At 38.0% G+C, this 17,247-nt stretch overlaps 1 protein-coding gene across 1 annotated transcript in view; it reads right to left on the bottom strand.

The window, feature by feature from the left end:
* epha6 (eph receptor A6) overlaps positions 1–16,442 on the bottom strand; it is a 50,830-nt gene extending 34,388 nt beyond the window's left edge. The window contains exons 1-2 of the mRNA XM_018683112.2: positions 15,816–16,442; positions 6,736–6,800 (exon numbers count right to left, since the gene is read on the bottom strand). Coding sequence (XP_018538628.1) covers positions 6,736–6,800; positions 15,816–15,984 — 234 coding nt within the window. The 5' untranslated portion in view covers positions 15,985–16,442. The remainder of the gene's footprint in view (positions 1–6,735; positions 6,801–15,815) is intronic.
* Positions 16,443–17,247: the final 805 nt, after the last annotated feature.

The raw sequence follows: 17,247 nt of genomic DNA, 5'->3' as shown, positions 1-17,247 counted from the left end.
GACAAAGCTACTTAACAGATTTTCCTGCTGAAGGGGTGCAACTATCTAGTAAAAGACTTCCACATATAATACACTTGTGTAACCTCACTCTGGAAGCCTCCTCTCACGCAGTCTTTTCTAAGATGCAGAGGACTGAAGCTTCTTCCATGATTGCAGACTATCATTTCCAGGTCACAGACTAGAGCATGGAGGATGTGAGAAAGCTAAGCAGCTAAATGGAAAGCACTCTCTGACAACTTATTGATTTCATTCTCTACCACGCTGGTACCTGCATTATGTAATTCTGTACCTGTGGTATCTGCAAAATTGTGTATTCAGTAGGATAAAATTATATTAAAAAAGCTACACACACACACATATACACTGTGGCACACTGAACAGTGCTTAATGACAAAGTTTTTGAATGCACTGCACAAAGAGAGACCAAAGGTAGATGACAGACAGAACACGTTGAGCCACAGAGGAAATTGAAACAACTGAGGTAGAGTGTTCTCAAATGTAAATTATTAAATAACACTTTAACCTTGACTGGAGTGTGCAAAAGCAATTAATCTTATATTAATTAAGCTATCTAAATTAGCTCTATGTGACACCTAAGGGCTAAATGATTAATCAATCACAATCACTCCCTCTTTCATTTGGAACTCTAGCCACCCAATAACGTGCTGCCCATGCCTTTACGATTTTAAGTGGACTCTGAGGTACTATGTAATCATGCATGTATCATTTCTATCATCACTATGGGAAATATTCAAGTTAAATAAGCAGAATCTAAATCTTGGTGTAGGACTTAGTTGTATGTTTCTGTCTGTCTATGTTTATGTATATTGTAAATTTCCCCATTGTGGGACTAATATAGGATTATCTTATCTTATCTCATCTTATATCTGTAGTAGGCCAAAAATAAAACCAAATCCCTGTATTAACTACAGGGAATTAACATGCATACCCACTATTAATGTAATATAATTAGGTACGTATACTGTATGTCTCAGAGGATCACCAGTCATTTCCTCAAGCTACCTTGAATATATAATACATGCCACTAGCATGACTAAAATCCAAAATTCAAATATTCATTTGGTGAGAACCTGACTATTGTTGTATACTATACTGCAAGACCTCTGCTGTGCTTTTCACATGCCATTCAGCCTGTCATTTCTGAGCTTTTCTGTCACTGTATAAAAGTGGAAGTGCTGTAGATGTCATGGACGAGAACTGTAGGACTAGCACACTTGATATGAGAGGAATTTCCTCAACATATACACTATATTCTGTCATTTCAGTGCCCTTCTTACAGACCCTGAAACAGAAACTTAGTATCCCTAAAGAAAGCAGGCTTTCTGGTTTGCATAAGATCAGCATTAAGTAATTGGTGTTCCATTATGCATACAAACAAGAGAAAATGGTGATTTGTCACTCTGTGTGCCTCAGTGTTCTAAAATGCACCCTTGGGATGTGGCATGGTTCAGAGCAGAGAAAACAAATGCAAACCCCGAATTTGAAAGATGAGCTGCAGCCCACGCTCTCTGAAGCAATCAGATATGCACCTACTAATCGCTCTGCCTATTAGCCCCAAGCTTAGCAGACTGCAGCAGACACAAACCAGGTTTTGAGTACAAGGTGTAGAAGTAATTAATGTGTTGAACTAACACTAATATTACAATATAAAACTGCAACACCAGGTTTGCTGGAACTGGCCCGTTAAATAAGGTTCACTGTTTACTTAGTTTTGAGACTGACCATGTGATGAAATATTGAAGACATGAAAAACTGCGCATGATGCAAAAACATTTTTGGCTTAATTTCCTAGTCTGACATCATGACCCATGAATTTGTTCAAAATTTCCTCATTTAGTCCAAAAAACAATTAAAACATTTCTATCAACACAACAACATGCACAGCACAATTAGACCTGCCCCTATGAACTTTTGCTTGTTAAGCTGAACTTTCTACAGGTCCAAAGGGAATTTAAGTCTGCAACACAGCAGTTAATGACTAAGGTGGTGATTTGAAGGAGAGGGTTGGAGAATCATTGAAGACCTCATCATCATTGCTTAGTAGATGACCATTTACTTCAAGAGTCCCAGTCCCTCTTCAGATTTGAAGTGGATAGACACATGAATTCCTTATGGCAGTCATATTAATGTATTGAAGAGATGCTGAGTGGACTGGTACTTGTGGCAGATATAGCTGCAGTGATAGTTTGCTATACAGCATCCTTATGTAGGCAAACATACAGTCCACTTGTGTTGCTGTAATTATACTTGCTCTAATGTGATCATGTTTTTCTTTGTGTTTTGAACATGCTCTGTGACAGGATGTTGTATGACCTGCACATCAATTAGCTTTATTCATATGCATATCAATCAGCATGTCAGTCGGCTTGATTGATATATAGGGCCGCACGACATGTTAAGATTTGGAAGGTGTGTGTATTAGCTGCTCAAATTTAACAAAAACAAAAATGCTTTTCATATCATTATCATCATGTCACCACAGTAGAACATAGATATGTATTAAATGTACTGATTTTTTTTTTTTTTTACTTTACTGCCATGTAAATCACTCATACAGTACAAATAGTCAGTGTAGAATTATGATCTACCAAGTAAGTTTATTAGAGAACATTTAAAAACAACAAAGTTGACCAGAGTGCTCTTCCCCTACCAATAGGAGAAGATCTGATAGCAAGTAATTAATCATGTAATCAATGTTTATAGGTTATTTATTTGTGCCATAACTACATACATACAAATTATTAAAAGAGTTGTAAAAAAGATGATATAGGACAATGTTGGACATGAATGCTGTAGCTTCAGCTGTTGGAACACAGCGTGACCTGTTTTCACACATTTCTCTTCCCTGTACTTCCTGTTTTTGTCCCAGTACTCAAGAACAATGCTGGACAGAGCAGCTACAACCTGCATATGTAAATCCCAATCTGTTATTCCACATCCTGTTTGGACGGGCCTTCAGAGAAGACTCCTACCTCTCAGGTAAGGTGTTATTCTGCATTCTGCTTTGAATGTGTTTTCAAATTGATGATGCCAGATAGAGATACACTTAAACCTCATCCATGACATTCAGAAGCAGAGATGTTCAGATACTGAAAACTTGTGGTGAGTTTCTCCCTTTCCTTGTTATGACCGTTTTTTCCTCCACTGTGGCTCCCAGCAGCTTAATGTCTGCGCTCAGCTCCTGACAGGAAACTTTGACAGCCACTGAATTTAGTCAGTAGAAAGTTGTTATAAAAGTTGGTCATTGCTGAAAAGAAGCTTAGATGGAACTTTAGCCTCGCAGATAAAGAGATCATCTTTCAAATCAGTGATGGCTGCAACATAGATACCAGACGTACTAATGTGAGCAGAAGCCTCTCCTTTCACTAGTGGTAAAGTAACATGGATTCAGTTTCACCATCATTAGTTATAAAAGTCATATTTAATGTATGTATGTATGTATCAGTTTTTACAGCCAACATTCAATTAATTGCTTATGTATTTAATTAAGCACAATTTCTCTGCAAATCTGTAGTAGAGCAAGGTAAGACAGTATGAACAAAACTAACTGAAACTAACTTAAAAAGGTCATTACTGAACACAAGTTGTCTGTAGCTTTTACTTGCCTATTACAATAACTGCTCTCCCCAGAAAGTTGCCTTTCCTCGCCTACTCATGGCTTATGTATGTTGTTTAGCTAACTACACTGCCAGTGATGGCAATGGAAGGTATGTGGGAAGAGAGAGAGTGAGAGAAGGCAAGCTTTTTATAGCGATAATGTAATGCCAATTTAGTACTTTATTGCCAAACAACAATTAGACCCTTCAGTAGAGCTTTTACATTTGTCCACAACCTCTGAACTACAGTATGTGATCATTTTAATAAATCCTACTCATACACTGACGTTAGGCAATTACTTGTTCAACCTCTGGAAAGCACAGAATGTGAGAGCCAAAATATATGAGCATTTTTCATCATTATAGGTGGTTTTGATTTTGGATCATCTGTGTCTTAACTCATCTTTACACAAACGTGTGTACAGATGGGAACCACCAGCCTTGACAGTGTCACCTGCCTCATTGTCAAAGGGACACATTAATCCTTTATAGTCATATGATTGATGGATTGATGAAGGGGGAAAAAAATAAAATAATAAATATATATATATATATATATATATATAGTTCATGCATGAGGTAATTAAACATTAGTATTGACTTAAATCCAATCAGCCAGTGTAACCAAATCAACCAGTATCATTCCATACGGCTGAGTGCACAAAAACTTTTTACACAACATACGGCAACATCTCTCAGCATTCATGGCACTTTGACTATGAAAGGAAGTCCTGAGCTTTTAAACCTCTGGCTGGGTTTGAACAAACAAAACAAACAGAGTCTTGGAAAGTTTTTTTTTTTATCACAATTGAGTCAGGGCGACAGAATTTGGCTTAAGGGACCTTTAAAAAAAGAGATGCATACAAGCTAGTTTTACATTACACACCAACAGGAATCTGTGTGATTATGTACAACAGGAAAAAAAATAATGTGGGTATCAGTGTTTTGTGTCAGTAGGTGTTTAAAAAGAGATTAGGTGGTTAAGAAATACACACACTTACCTACACTGCACAGACAGATATTGTATTAACAACAATGGTGGAGGCACTCAAACTGGTTTAGAGGTGTGAGGTTTTGATTAAAACAAGACAATTTGTCATTGTCAGACCAAAGGGAAGAGAGAGAGAGAGGTGTTATGAAAATATCATTAAATCTCTGTAGTTGTGATGAATTATTGATTTGATGTGAATCTGGGTGGTGGTGGTGTTTTTTTATTCAACCAATTAATGGCATTGTTGCTCCCCATAGAAAAAGCCCTTGTTTAGGCTGTGTGCAAGGGAGGAGAAGCTGTTTCAATATTGGTATTTGGCCCTGAAAATATCTCAGTATTTTGTTTCTATTTATTGGTTTTGCTCTGAAGGATTTATTACACTTTTAATAATAGCCTGAAAGCACAAACAGTCTCGCAACCGCCTCGTGTCTCGGATTAGACACAATGTTGTGGAAAAATTATTGTTGTTGCTGATGCTTGCTGGGTCCCAGCAGAAATATTTGTAAGAGTGAAATCTACAGCATTTCCCCTTCAGGTCTAGCCTTGTAAAAATTATATACTACAATCAAATTAGTTTAATCTCTAGATATTTTAAAGGCTTGATCAAATCTGTATTCATTGCACATAAACATTGTTGCATGTGTTCTATTAAAAAAAACAAGAAGAGAAAGTAAGAGTAAGAGACTATTGAATCAAGGATCTTTGTGCTTTAGTTTTATTCCACCTTTTATGTTTCAGAAATGGTTCCAATTTACTTTCAAAGTGATTTTTGTGAATTCTTATTCATTATATTTAGGGCTAGATGTGGTTTAATCATTAATGGAGCTCAGAGAAATGGGTGGACAGGAAGAAGAACCTGAAGTTTGGCCTAATAAAATGACAAATTCTGGTGTGATTTTGAAGAACTGCCTCCAGATATGGCAACTCCATTTGCTTCTATACTTGGACACAGATAAGTTATTTGTTGTGTTGGTTTAAAGTATGACAGTGGCTTGTACCCTTTAAATTTTCCACATTCTCCAGACCTCTGCAAGCTGACTCAGTGAGCATTACTTTTGTTTCAGGTCAAAAGACATCAGGTTTAGGTTAGAAGTGGGCTACAGTTGGTTGACAGGTTATTTTTTTAGATGTTGTGGTTACATATAGCCGTTGCTTAAACAGCTTTTCATTGGATGAAGTGAAGCCTGTAAGCTCACTAAGTCAGTCAGCTTCAATCAGTATCTCACACAGCTTACTTCTCTTTCACTGCAATCATAGAGGTGTACTTAAGCCATCAATGCTCTTCTCACTTTTGCTGCATGACAGCTGTCACACTGCTCACCTGTAAACTATGCTGTCACTTGCTCCTACTGTTGACACTGTTCATACAATGTTTCAAAAACGCCACCTCCACCTCAGCATCCACCTGCAGGCTCTGGCTCTACCTGCCCGTAGGGATGCTGTTAATATTGTTGTTCCTCACCTCCCTGTTGTGCTGCGCTTGGTGATGCCTTGCGTTGGCCAGAGCCTAGACGCCAAACATCAGCACTGTACATATTCTACATTCACATAGTAATCCACTTCCATGTGTCTGGCTGAAATGTCCTTAAATGTAAAGCAGGTACTACATGCTAAAGTATAGCAATGAAATGCTATAAGAAATGCTGTTGAAACAATTATATGTAAATAAATAAACTTCACTTGTCAACCAAATTGAGACCAGTTTTTATCTACACATATAGATGTGTTTTTGACCCACAAATCACCATAGCCATGCTCTCTGGGTGACACATTGGTCTGACTATTGTCAGAAAGGTCGGTGTTTAATATGTCACCTTTAGCCTGTATGATTTTTAATGTGACCCAAGGTCCGGTCTCCTGTCTGTATCTGACTTGAGTGCAAGACAAACCTTGAGTAATCTGTCTCAAGGGTTCAGTTTTGGAAAGAAAGGGTGGTAGGTCCTAGATTTTTAGGTCTAAGTTATGCTCTACTAAACCTGTAAAATTGCTACATTGAAATGTTTTATTTCATTTTGGTATATTTTATTCAGTTTGCTCAGTTTTTTTGACTGGTTATGACCAATGTAGGCAAGCTTGTTAAAAATAAAATATACGTACAGTATTTTAAGAAGTGTCAGTGTCACTCACCCCATTGACAGGATAGGTCTTCCAGTCCAGTTCTCCTAGCACTGTCGTAGTGTCCAACAGAACCACTAGAGAGAGTGAGATGGTGAGAAAAAAAGTAATGTAAGATGGAGGAGAAAAGTTGGAAGAGCGAAAGAGCGACAGTATAAGCGCAGAGAGTGACGGGAGGGAGCAGAAAGGGGAAGACAGAGAGTGCAAGAGAGGTTGGACAGTGAATTTAAAGAGAAGAGAAATGGAGGTGACAAAATAGGAAGAGAGCAGACAATAGTTATCAAACTGTCAATGAGGAGCTGACAAGCCCTGCAAAGCCCTTATCAGATTCAACCACCTATGAAATAACAGCTCTTAGGAAAGTCCAGGACAACACAGATCCGCCCTCCATCTAGGCGAAGTCTGGAAGATTAGTACTCTCCTTCTCAGAGGTCAGGAGTTTTCTGCTACATAACATCAAAGATAAGCCAAAGATAAATAAAGGGGAAAGATGGAGAAACTATGGAAACTTTAAATATTTAATTAACAAAATATGACTCATTTAAAAGAAAACCAGTCAGCATGTCAACCTCTATGAATGGTGACAACCCTTGCAGTAACCATATTACATTTTTAGAATTAACTGAAGTTCCCATTTTTGAGCCAGTTGATAATGTATCATTCTGTCACTTTTGTCAATCACAACACGTGAGAACATGGGAGGCACAAGATGATCTTAGTCTCTTGGTTTTGAAAATGTAAAATCACAATGGGGAGACTGTTCATGCATCCATAAACAAGCAAACACATGTTGAAGAGCACCCACCCAAAGTGACCCAAATCATTCCGGTAGTTTGAAAACATGAACAGCTTTGTGTGTGAGTTACAGATAGATAGACTGACAGGCCAAGACAGATACACGCACACCCACCACAACCATACTTGCATTCTGGGTTAATTGTGTGTTCAGATTTGTCTGACTTATGTCAAATTCAGACAATATCAGCCCAGCAATGGATGACCTGTTAGCCTTTGGGCTTTGCTCATTTTATTAAGTCAAGTGAACCAACAGGTTCTTTTTGTTGCCTTCCTTTGTTTAGTTTAGCAGCTTCTATGATGTGTTCATTGGTGTGCTCCTCATTGCATAGCCATAAACATGGTGCACCAAAAAAGGGATGATATTTTATTTCATTTCTGCAAACCTGTAAGCATTTGACATTATTACATCTATGGGTGTGACATCATCCATCCTGTGTGAATAATTATGCGTCTCTACTGCCTGGGAAGGAAAGAGCCCACCTTCACCATAGAGGTTCTGTTTTATTCATATAACTGCAGTCACATACAAAGCATTTGTAGTTGGTGCTGTCAGGTGGAAGTGTAACTGGGTGAATCTCATGAAATTTTGGTGTCAAGATTAATTGAATGAAGACAGTGTAAAGCAAATTCTGAGATTTTTTCCTAAACACATCATATGTTTTAGAATATAGCAGCTGAAATGTGAAAAGACCACTCAACCAGCCAGTAATAATGCCAAATGATTGCAAGTTTGTAGAAATGAAATATCATCCCTTTTTTGCAGTGCCATCTTAAAAAGACTTGCATCAACAAAGTTCCTTTTCTCTGCATTAATAACAAGCATTCATTTAAAAACATTTACTGACAGTTTAACACCTTTTTGAACATATTTTCCAAAACAAATCCCTGAAAATCTCATTACCCCAAGGGTCTAAAAATGTCAAGACCATTAGAAAAGCTAATACATTTTCACATTCTTAAAAATTCATTATTAACAGTCATGCATAGTTACTTGAAACTACGAAATAGTATATATTTTTAAATTAACATTTTCATTTGAATTTGACTCGCTGTCATTACCCCATCACCTTCCACAATCTACAACCTAATATTTTGATATTTCATTGAAACCTGAAATATGTTCATAACAACGTGGCAAACCTGATAGAGCTTTAACATTAAATGAGTAACTGTTATGGTAATGATACAGAGAAATGAGGCTGATAATTTCAGTAATGATAAGAAGTATACTAAAACTGAGATATGGTTAAAAACATTATGAAATGTAATGTAGAAAATAAATGAGATAATGTTGTCATGGATTCATGTTCAATCAGAATGTTCTTCAGAAGTACATAACATGCACAAGCAGTGAACAGAGAACACATGAAAACAACGCTTACAAAAAAATAAATAAATAAAAACAGCAGGACTAAACAGGGCAAACATTAGAACATATGCTAAAAACATGGAAACCATTTTACCATGGCACTGAAAAATTATCAACCACCTTGGGCAAATAGCATATTCTCATTTGTCAGTTTGTGGGGTTCATTAATTCTGAACAACCACACTAACAAGAACAGACGTGTTGAATTTGCACACGGCTAAAATATCAAACAAATATTAATGCACATGCTGTGCCTTACCGTGTTCTCCATACACATCTAATTTATGGAAGTAGTCCTATTTATATGGGAGCACGTATTGTTTTTCCCCAAGTGTTGATTGGTTGAGTCTTGTATGCATTTGCTTCTAAACTTAAAAAACTATTGTGCATTAATTAATTTGGCAAAGTAGCTGTGGTTTAAGTAGGATAATACACTAGTAGAAAATCAGTAAAACCACAAGCCCTGCATGAGGTCCACCAGCTTTTCAGTGGAAGTATGCCTCTTCTGGAGAAAGACATTTCTCACATCGTTTGCTTCAGTGGACCCATCTTTGCATAAGTTATTGGTACAGATTTACCTGCAGGATCAGCTTCTTTCTCTTCAAACCAAAGATTTCATTTCATTTTACACACAGGTTTCTGTGTCTATGACTCTTCGCTTGCCAGTCCAAAATGGCTTAAGTTTAAAGAATTGAGCTTTGGAAAGGTTGTGCCTGGGATTCTCAGGCAGAAATCCTTCATGTAGATTTGCTACAGTGTCTGTTAAGGCTCTCTTACAGAATATATGGTCCTTTTTCCGAATTTCTCCATATTTCTCATTAATTACAGTGGAGGCTTCATCTTGATGCAGGAAGCAGATAATAAGTGTGCACATTAGTTTTCACTGGCTGTTATTGGGTAATGCTCTCTGATGACCTTGTTGTAGTTTTCCTCCGGACCTCTCTGCTTCCCATGTTGACAATTACCTGCTTCCTCATGGCCATCATCTCAAGTCTTTTCAGTCTTTTCTTGATTGACGATGTCTTTGGTTTTCTCCAGAAGCTTCTCTTCTATGTAGTGTAACTTTGACCTCAATTTTGATAGTGTTTTCTTTCTTCTGATCTTCTTTTTGGGTGATTCCTTTGAGTTAGATGTCTTCATTTCTGCTGTGCCTTTGAACCAAGTCATTCCAAGTATTTCTGACTCTTAACAGTAAATCTGACATAGTTATAATTTAAAAAGACAGAAATCTATTATAATCTGATCTCAGCATTAGTGTTTAAATAGTGTTTTGGGGTGAGTATATTAACTTTGTTTTTTGCGTGCCCATGACTGCATTGTGTACATGTGTACAAGTGTAACACTCTCAAGCTGTCTGCACTCTGGTCACGGCTCAGGCATGAAGAGAGCCATTATCTGGCCCTTTCTAAGCCCCCTGAGCCAATTTGATATGATGAATGTGCAATTTCCTTTGTCTCCACACAGCCAGTTAATTACAATCTCTATCAATAAAGTGTGTCCCACTTCAGTGGTCGACATTATAGACCAAAGAGTCACATCTTCAGACGACCTGTCACTTCAGTGTACAGCCGACTTTGCCAAATCTGGACTAATTTAATGGGGTTGCTACTGTTTTGAGAACAAGTTAGATAACCAGAGAAGATACACTTTGGTGAGACTAAATGAACCGCTTCAATATTTACAGAGACTTCGTTTAGCCTTGATCCCCAGCTGGTAATTAAGGGCTGAATTATAATAAGGTGGCCTTGCCGCTGTTCAAAAGGAGGACATAGAGAGAGGGAGGGAGAGAGACTGTGAGACAGACGAGAAGAGAGACAGAGAGGTATTGATTTTTGGCAAAATTAGAAAAACAATCTTTCATAACCATGAGCAATGTTCCATACCATGTTTGACAGATTTTTTTCCACCAACTCCCTTCACTATTTGTCTCTGTGTCTCTTACACATACACACACCCAAACATACATACAAAGTAATGCAGTCATAAAATAATTAAATTCCTGCAACTATCTTTGGAGCCAGGAAATAATAGATGACCCGAGACCACAGTGCTGAATTTGATACACAGATTTTCTCACTCAAAGCACACACAACCACTGCACACTGACCAGCATTTATCAGGAGGCCAAATCACATTACACTTGTCTGGGTATTGTGTATGGAAACATAATAATCTGCAACTGTGCTTTCTGAATTTTCATGACCACAGAAAAATTGGCACATTTTAAAAAAGAAGGTGTGGAGAAGTAATCTATATCGTAATCTATATATAGTAATCTATATATATGAACTTTGGAGAGAACCAAGCTAACTGTTTCTCCCTGCTTCCAGTTTTTACGCTAAGCTAAACTAATCATCCCAATTATGAAAATTTTGTGTTTTGCAGAGCTGACCTCTATTGTGTTACAATTGTACTGTATTGTATTCCCACCAGTGTTTCTAAAAACAACAACTCTTGTTGTTTAGTCAAACAAGTGCATGGCATAGATTTATTTCAGATGAACCATATGTCTTTCCAAAGTAAATTAATAATAATAATAAAAAAAGCCAGACCAAACTTCACAGGGCACTAGTTTGCAAAAAAAAAAAAAAAATTGCTGTATATTTCTGGATGTCACCTCACTGAAACCTGGACTTGAGCCGAATGGAAAAGCAAGACATTAAGTCAGAATCCTCAATTATATAAGTATTTGGCTGAGTATATTCAAGAAGACAAGCACTTGGCTGAGATCCCCCAGAGAGACAGGCATTTCTGTAAGGGCCCTTGTTTTTTTTGTTTTTTTTTGCCCCCCCTCAGTTTCCAGGATGCAGTTTCAGAGAGCCATTGAGAGAGGAAGAATCATTACTTTCTATATGAGATGATAATAAAAGTCGACAGCAGCATCTAATACACCTGATCATGACACAGATGATGAAGCATCCTCGTATTAAAGGAGGAAGACAGTGTAGTATGTGTATAAATGCTATGGCCGTGTTGGGATGACATGAGATGTCAGACCCATCCTTTTAAAATACACAGTAGATAACAAAGTAGTTAGCTGATCGAGTGATTATTTGATTGACAGGAAATTTATGATAGTTTGTGTGTGAGCATCTATTGAGAGAAAATACCAAATATTTGCTTGTCAGCAGCTTGGGTTTGCTTCATTTATTCAACAATTCTTTTCATATCTTTCTAAAAAAGTGTGTTCCTGGGTTTTACTTTACCCTAAGACAAATTGGCATCCACAACAGAGGTGACTATGAGAAATTGAAACCTTCATGATTCGAGCACCATTCAACAACGTTTACCTTGTGAGCACAGAAAAACATACAGCTCTCATGACATAAACTGTGAAGCACTGTGATTATTCGCCTATCTATAAAACTCACAAATGCCCTCAGGAATGTAGGCAGGAAAAGACTTGAAGTGTAAAAATACTCTTCAGCCGTATTTATGGGTGTAAAATGTGAGCCAAACATGCCCTTTATAATTACCTGGATTGGATGAAAATGGAGCAGCTCTGTTCCATCAGATGCATGATACCAACATACAGTACACTATAAGAACAATGCTGTTTCTTCGCTGACTTTTTTCCAGGGACATACAGCTTTAACCTGGAGCACACAATTGTGTATTCAACCATAAAGTGCATAGTTAAGCCCTGAACAGAATTATCTGTGTCACTTCGGTCAGCAAAATCGTGGGTCTGCAGCTAGAAGGGGACCCATTGTTTCAAACATAACTGAGAATTTCAACTGTAAAGCTACCAGCATTAATGTTGTAAACTGGATGTGTACTGTGCAAAACCAGAAAGTTTGACAGGAGCAACAATAACTAAAGGGAATGGGAGTCTAGACAACAGTCAATTTTAAGACCTCACATAAACCAGGTAACTTCAGATGATAATTTACCATTATTTTTGACATTATTTATAGTTTAATTACCTTTATTAACCCCAAACAGGAAAACAACTAATAAATAAACTGTTATATAAAGACTACATCTCATCTCTCTCACTTTCTCTTAATCTGGGAGGACGTAAACATTATTACAAAACTCATTACAAAACTAACTCAGATAAATTGCACCTGGCTAACATATATCAGGTTGTTTGCACTATATTTTAAACTCCTATCTTTGTAGTTTTTTTGTTTTTTTTTATTCAGTTTTCCCTGTGTACATCCCCTCCCCTTCAAGCCTGTCACCACCACAGGCAGACAGACATCCTGTGGGGAAAACTGAGCACACACACGCAAGACACACAGAAAAATGAAGTGAAAGGGCTCCTGTCATCTTTGAAAATGTGTATCCTAAACATTAAAGATTCAGGAAGGAAAATTAAACTGACCTCTGCAAATGTGCAAAGTGGAAGATGTCAAGAACAGATTACATTATGGCAACCATTTACCCATGTGATTTATGAGGGGAGATAACATTATTATGTCCTGTGTTTCTCATACATACAGTATGCAGCTGCCCATGTGACTGGAAATGGATTCTGAAAGTGAGAAATTATTCTGATACATTTTCTGTCAATTACTGGCTCAACATAATAAAATTCACATGTTTCTTACCATAAGTACCATAAGTGTGAGGAATCCTCTTGGCTCTGTATGGGCCAAAATCTGTCATAAAGTCATCCATGAATGTATGAACTCATCATAGAAGACAGAGAAGCAGAAATAGGCAACTCAAAAGCATCAGTATAGCTGACAGAGTTTGCCAGAGGCTGACATTTAACACTCAGTGGTTCCTATAGCTGTGGCCATGTTTCTGTGCACAGATTTTGGAGGTGAAGAAAAATGTCAGAATCTCCTCCATAAATTGGCCGATGGAGGTTCTGTCTGTAGGTTTAGCAGCACACAACAACTAAATGTAATTTTTTTTTAAAGAATTTATTTATTTATTTGCATTTTGGTGTGGTAAATTACATGTTTCTGTTGAAAAGCTTTCTAAAGCATGAGTGCCATTGCTGTGCCCAGCTTTTTAAAGATGTGGGATCAAATGCTAAGTTCACACTACATGAATTTAGCCTTGATTTTCCACTCGCCAGTAGTTTTTTGGAGATCAGAGAGAAAAGCCAAGATCGGAGGCAAATTGGTGTTCGCTCGGCGCTGACTAATTGGTACACCATCTCTAGTTGTGTTCAAAGATGCCATCTGAGGGACTCGCAGGTGCATCGCAGACGCCTGAAAGATACGTAACAGGATAAATATCTGGGCATTTTGGGGAGTCCAAATCCAGTAGTGTGAAAATTGTTGTGACCGTCCTGTGTCTGGCAATGAGTGTGAGCTACAGCCAATGAAACACAAGACATGGGGTGAGGGAAAAGTCAGGGCAGGAGTTGTATAACATCAACAAGCATGGCTACAAGAAAATTTAAATGGTTTGCTTGGACTCAATACTTTTTTGCAAATCAGGGCACAAACAACTTGGATCACTATTTTCTTGAGGACATCCATTTTGGAAGAAAAAAAAAAACCCGTATCACACATGGTATCATTTCATTTCCTGTGTCACTTCTTGCTTGTGTTTTTGTGACAAAATATAGTTTGGACTCCAGATAGACTTTTTGGCGGATTCCTCCTGGTGAAAGATCTTGTCATTTGTGACCCCCTGTCACTGATCAGTCATGTGATGTGCAAACCAGAATACTCTCAAGATTCCCGATTACAAGTTGCATAGCACAGACATTACAGCAAGCTCACATCATGTAGTGTGTTCATGGCATTAGTGGTACATTGACAGTGATTAGGACTGCAGATATTTGTATGGAAAACAGTCAACAAATTGACATTTTTACTGCATTTTGAGTCTGTAAATATGTTTAAATGTGTATTTTTTGTAATTTCAGAGCAAAGTTCATCTATTTTTAGCTGCTCAGTCTTTCAGAGATGTGTTGTAAGCTATACTGCATCAGTGATCGAGAATACAGACTAATCAGCCATAAGACATCTCTGGATTCAGGCAACAAAGTAACATTTTAGCATGAAACAAGTATATTTTTTAAAATAAATTCAGATTTAGACGGATATATTTTAAGACATTGAAAAAGTAACTAAAATACAATTATCACTGCTATGGATGTGTGTTTTAAACTATACAGTATCATGATTAGGAGCACAGATATATCATCTGTGAGCTCTTGCTAAACCCAAGAGACTGGCATCTCTTGATTCAAACAGTGGACTGATTTCACATGCATCTTGAGGTTGTAAATGTATCTTTAAATCTGCACTCCTTGCAAAATCCAGAGCCAAATTAAGACAGAGTTGGTCTAAAAAGTAACCAAAACATTATTGTCACTGCATGTTTAGCCTTTCACAGATGTGTTACAGCATCAGTGATTATAAATCTTCTTAAACGGAGAGTGGTACTTCACGGTTCAGGCAACAAATTGAAATTCTCACATGCATTTCGAGGCTGTAAGTGCATGTTTAACTGTGTTTTCTGATGATGTTGTTTGAAAAATTCCAGATAGATCCACTGTCATCTCATGCTAAAACCAAGTGACATATCATGGTTCAGCCAACAAACATTAGAGGTAAACAGCAGAACAAATACAGTAAAACACATTAGTCACCCAGATGTAATTCTATTATCCAAACAATTACTAGCCTAATATACTGTACAAATTAGATACAGATTAGTGTTATTGTAAAAAGATTACATTGTACATTATGGCACCCATGAAAGACACTACATTCTTTAAATGTGTTTACTTTGCTTGAACCTTTTAAAATGTACATGGATCTGTTTTTCTGCACACAGTAAATAAGACTGTGTGGTTACACTGCAAACATTAAGTTCTGTTTTGCATGTGAGCGTGCATGTGTGTAATGGAGAGAGCAGAGAATCCGTTTTGACTGAAAGGGAGGAAATGTGGTGCATCCACCCCTGTTCTAAGTCTGTGTTTAGATGCAGTGACGCCCTTTATGCTCACCTTGGTTTGTGGTTCCCGGGTCCGACAGGATACTTTTAAGCAGGAACAGCAACACACAGTATTTCCCACGGGAGCACATCGTTGAGTCAGACACAAGTGCGCTCTGAACTAAAACGCTGCACAGACTCCTAAGTAGATCCTCCAAAATGAAAAGGTACAGATGTTTCATCAAAGAGGCTGCTGAAATCTTCCCGGTATCCAGACTCAGGGGGTCATTGTCGGACCAACAGGAGTTATTTATGTCTTTCTTTCTGTTTTTATTTCTTTTTTTTCTCAGCCAAGCATCCCGAATGTCTCCTTGTGGAGACGGGGAGACAGACGATATAGACGACCAGCCATTGCGCACAAAAAAAGAAACCCGACGACTTGAGGTGTAGCAAGTTATAAAATAAATAAATCGTGGAGTAGTTGTCTGTAAACCTCAAAACACGACGTCGACAGGCGCAGACTATCCCAAAAGTGCCCAGAAGCGAACTTCCCCGATGAGTGTTTGCGCTCAAGTCAGTCTTTTTGTCATTTAACGTTTTTATCCCGAAACGGGAGAGAAAGGGGAGAATCCCGGACTTCCCGCCTCACTTTCAGCTAGTGCATCCCTCACTGTCTCCCTGTATCACTGCGTGTATCTCTCTCTCTCTCTCTTTCTCTCTCTCACTCTCTCACTCTCTCTGGCGCAGACGGAGCGGCCGATTTTTACGCCACAGGAAGAGATTGATGAGCCAAGTCCATGCGTGCAAATCCAAGTTGGTCTTTGTGACACCTCACCTCATTTCTCACTTTACATCCTGTTTAACGCGCGGGTCAGTCGTTTCCACCAGACGGAATGTGTGGGCTCCTGCTCTGTTATTGATTCGGGGGGGTGGGAGGAAATATGAAGCCATTATTAGACTACTGTATCACTTCTGTGCTATGATGTAGGTTATACCTGTATTGGATTATGTTGTAGGAATAGTAATGTGTCTGGGGCAGTTCCTATTTATGATGGCAGGGGAGGAAGGCAAGCAGACAGATAGATATAAGTTGGTGAGTTGAGGGTACACACACGCTCTCGCACACACAGACACACTCATTCATTCATTCGCACGTTCTTATGAGTGAGGTCACTGCATTGCAATAGCCCGCTTTGCAGCCCATTCATATATTGTAATGTTTCTTGTCACTTGGTGTAACACAACATTAATTAAATAATGCTATTCACTTTTTGAACTTGACTTTTATTTTAGATGTTTATATTGCTGCTTATGTTCGCCATTCGACAGTGTTGGTGCATAGAGTCCATCAGCAGTTTGTCTGAACAAGAACTCAGTTCAAACAACAGAAAACTCAAAAATGTCAGTGCAAATACACAAAAAATATCATCTTAGCAAAAAGGGACACAGGGGGTAACAGGACTAAATAATTTAACATGCTTGTGTGTACACTTTCATGTTCACAA

Source organism: Lates calcarifer, linkage group LG2, assembly GCF_001640805.2.
Source record: "Lates calcarifer isolate ASB-BC8 linkage group LG2, TLL_Latcal_v3, whole genome shotgun sequence".
NCBI classification, from domain to species: domain Eukaryota; kingdom Metazoa; phylum Chordata; class Actinopteri; family Centropomidae; genus Lates; species Lates calcarifer.
This window is presented reverse-complemented; position numbering and strand designations above follow the sequence as displayed.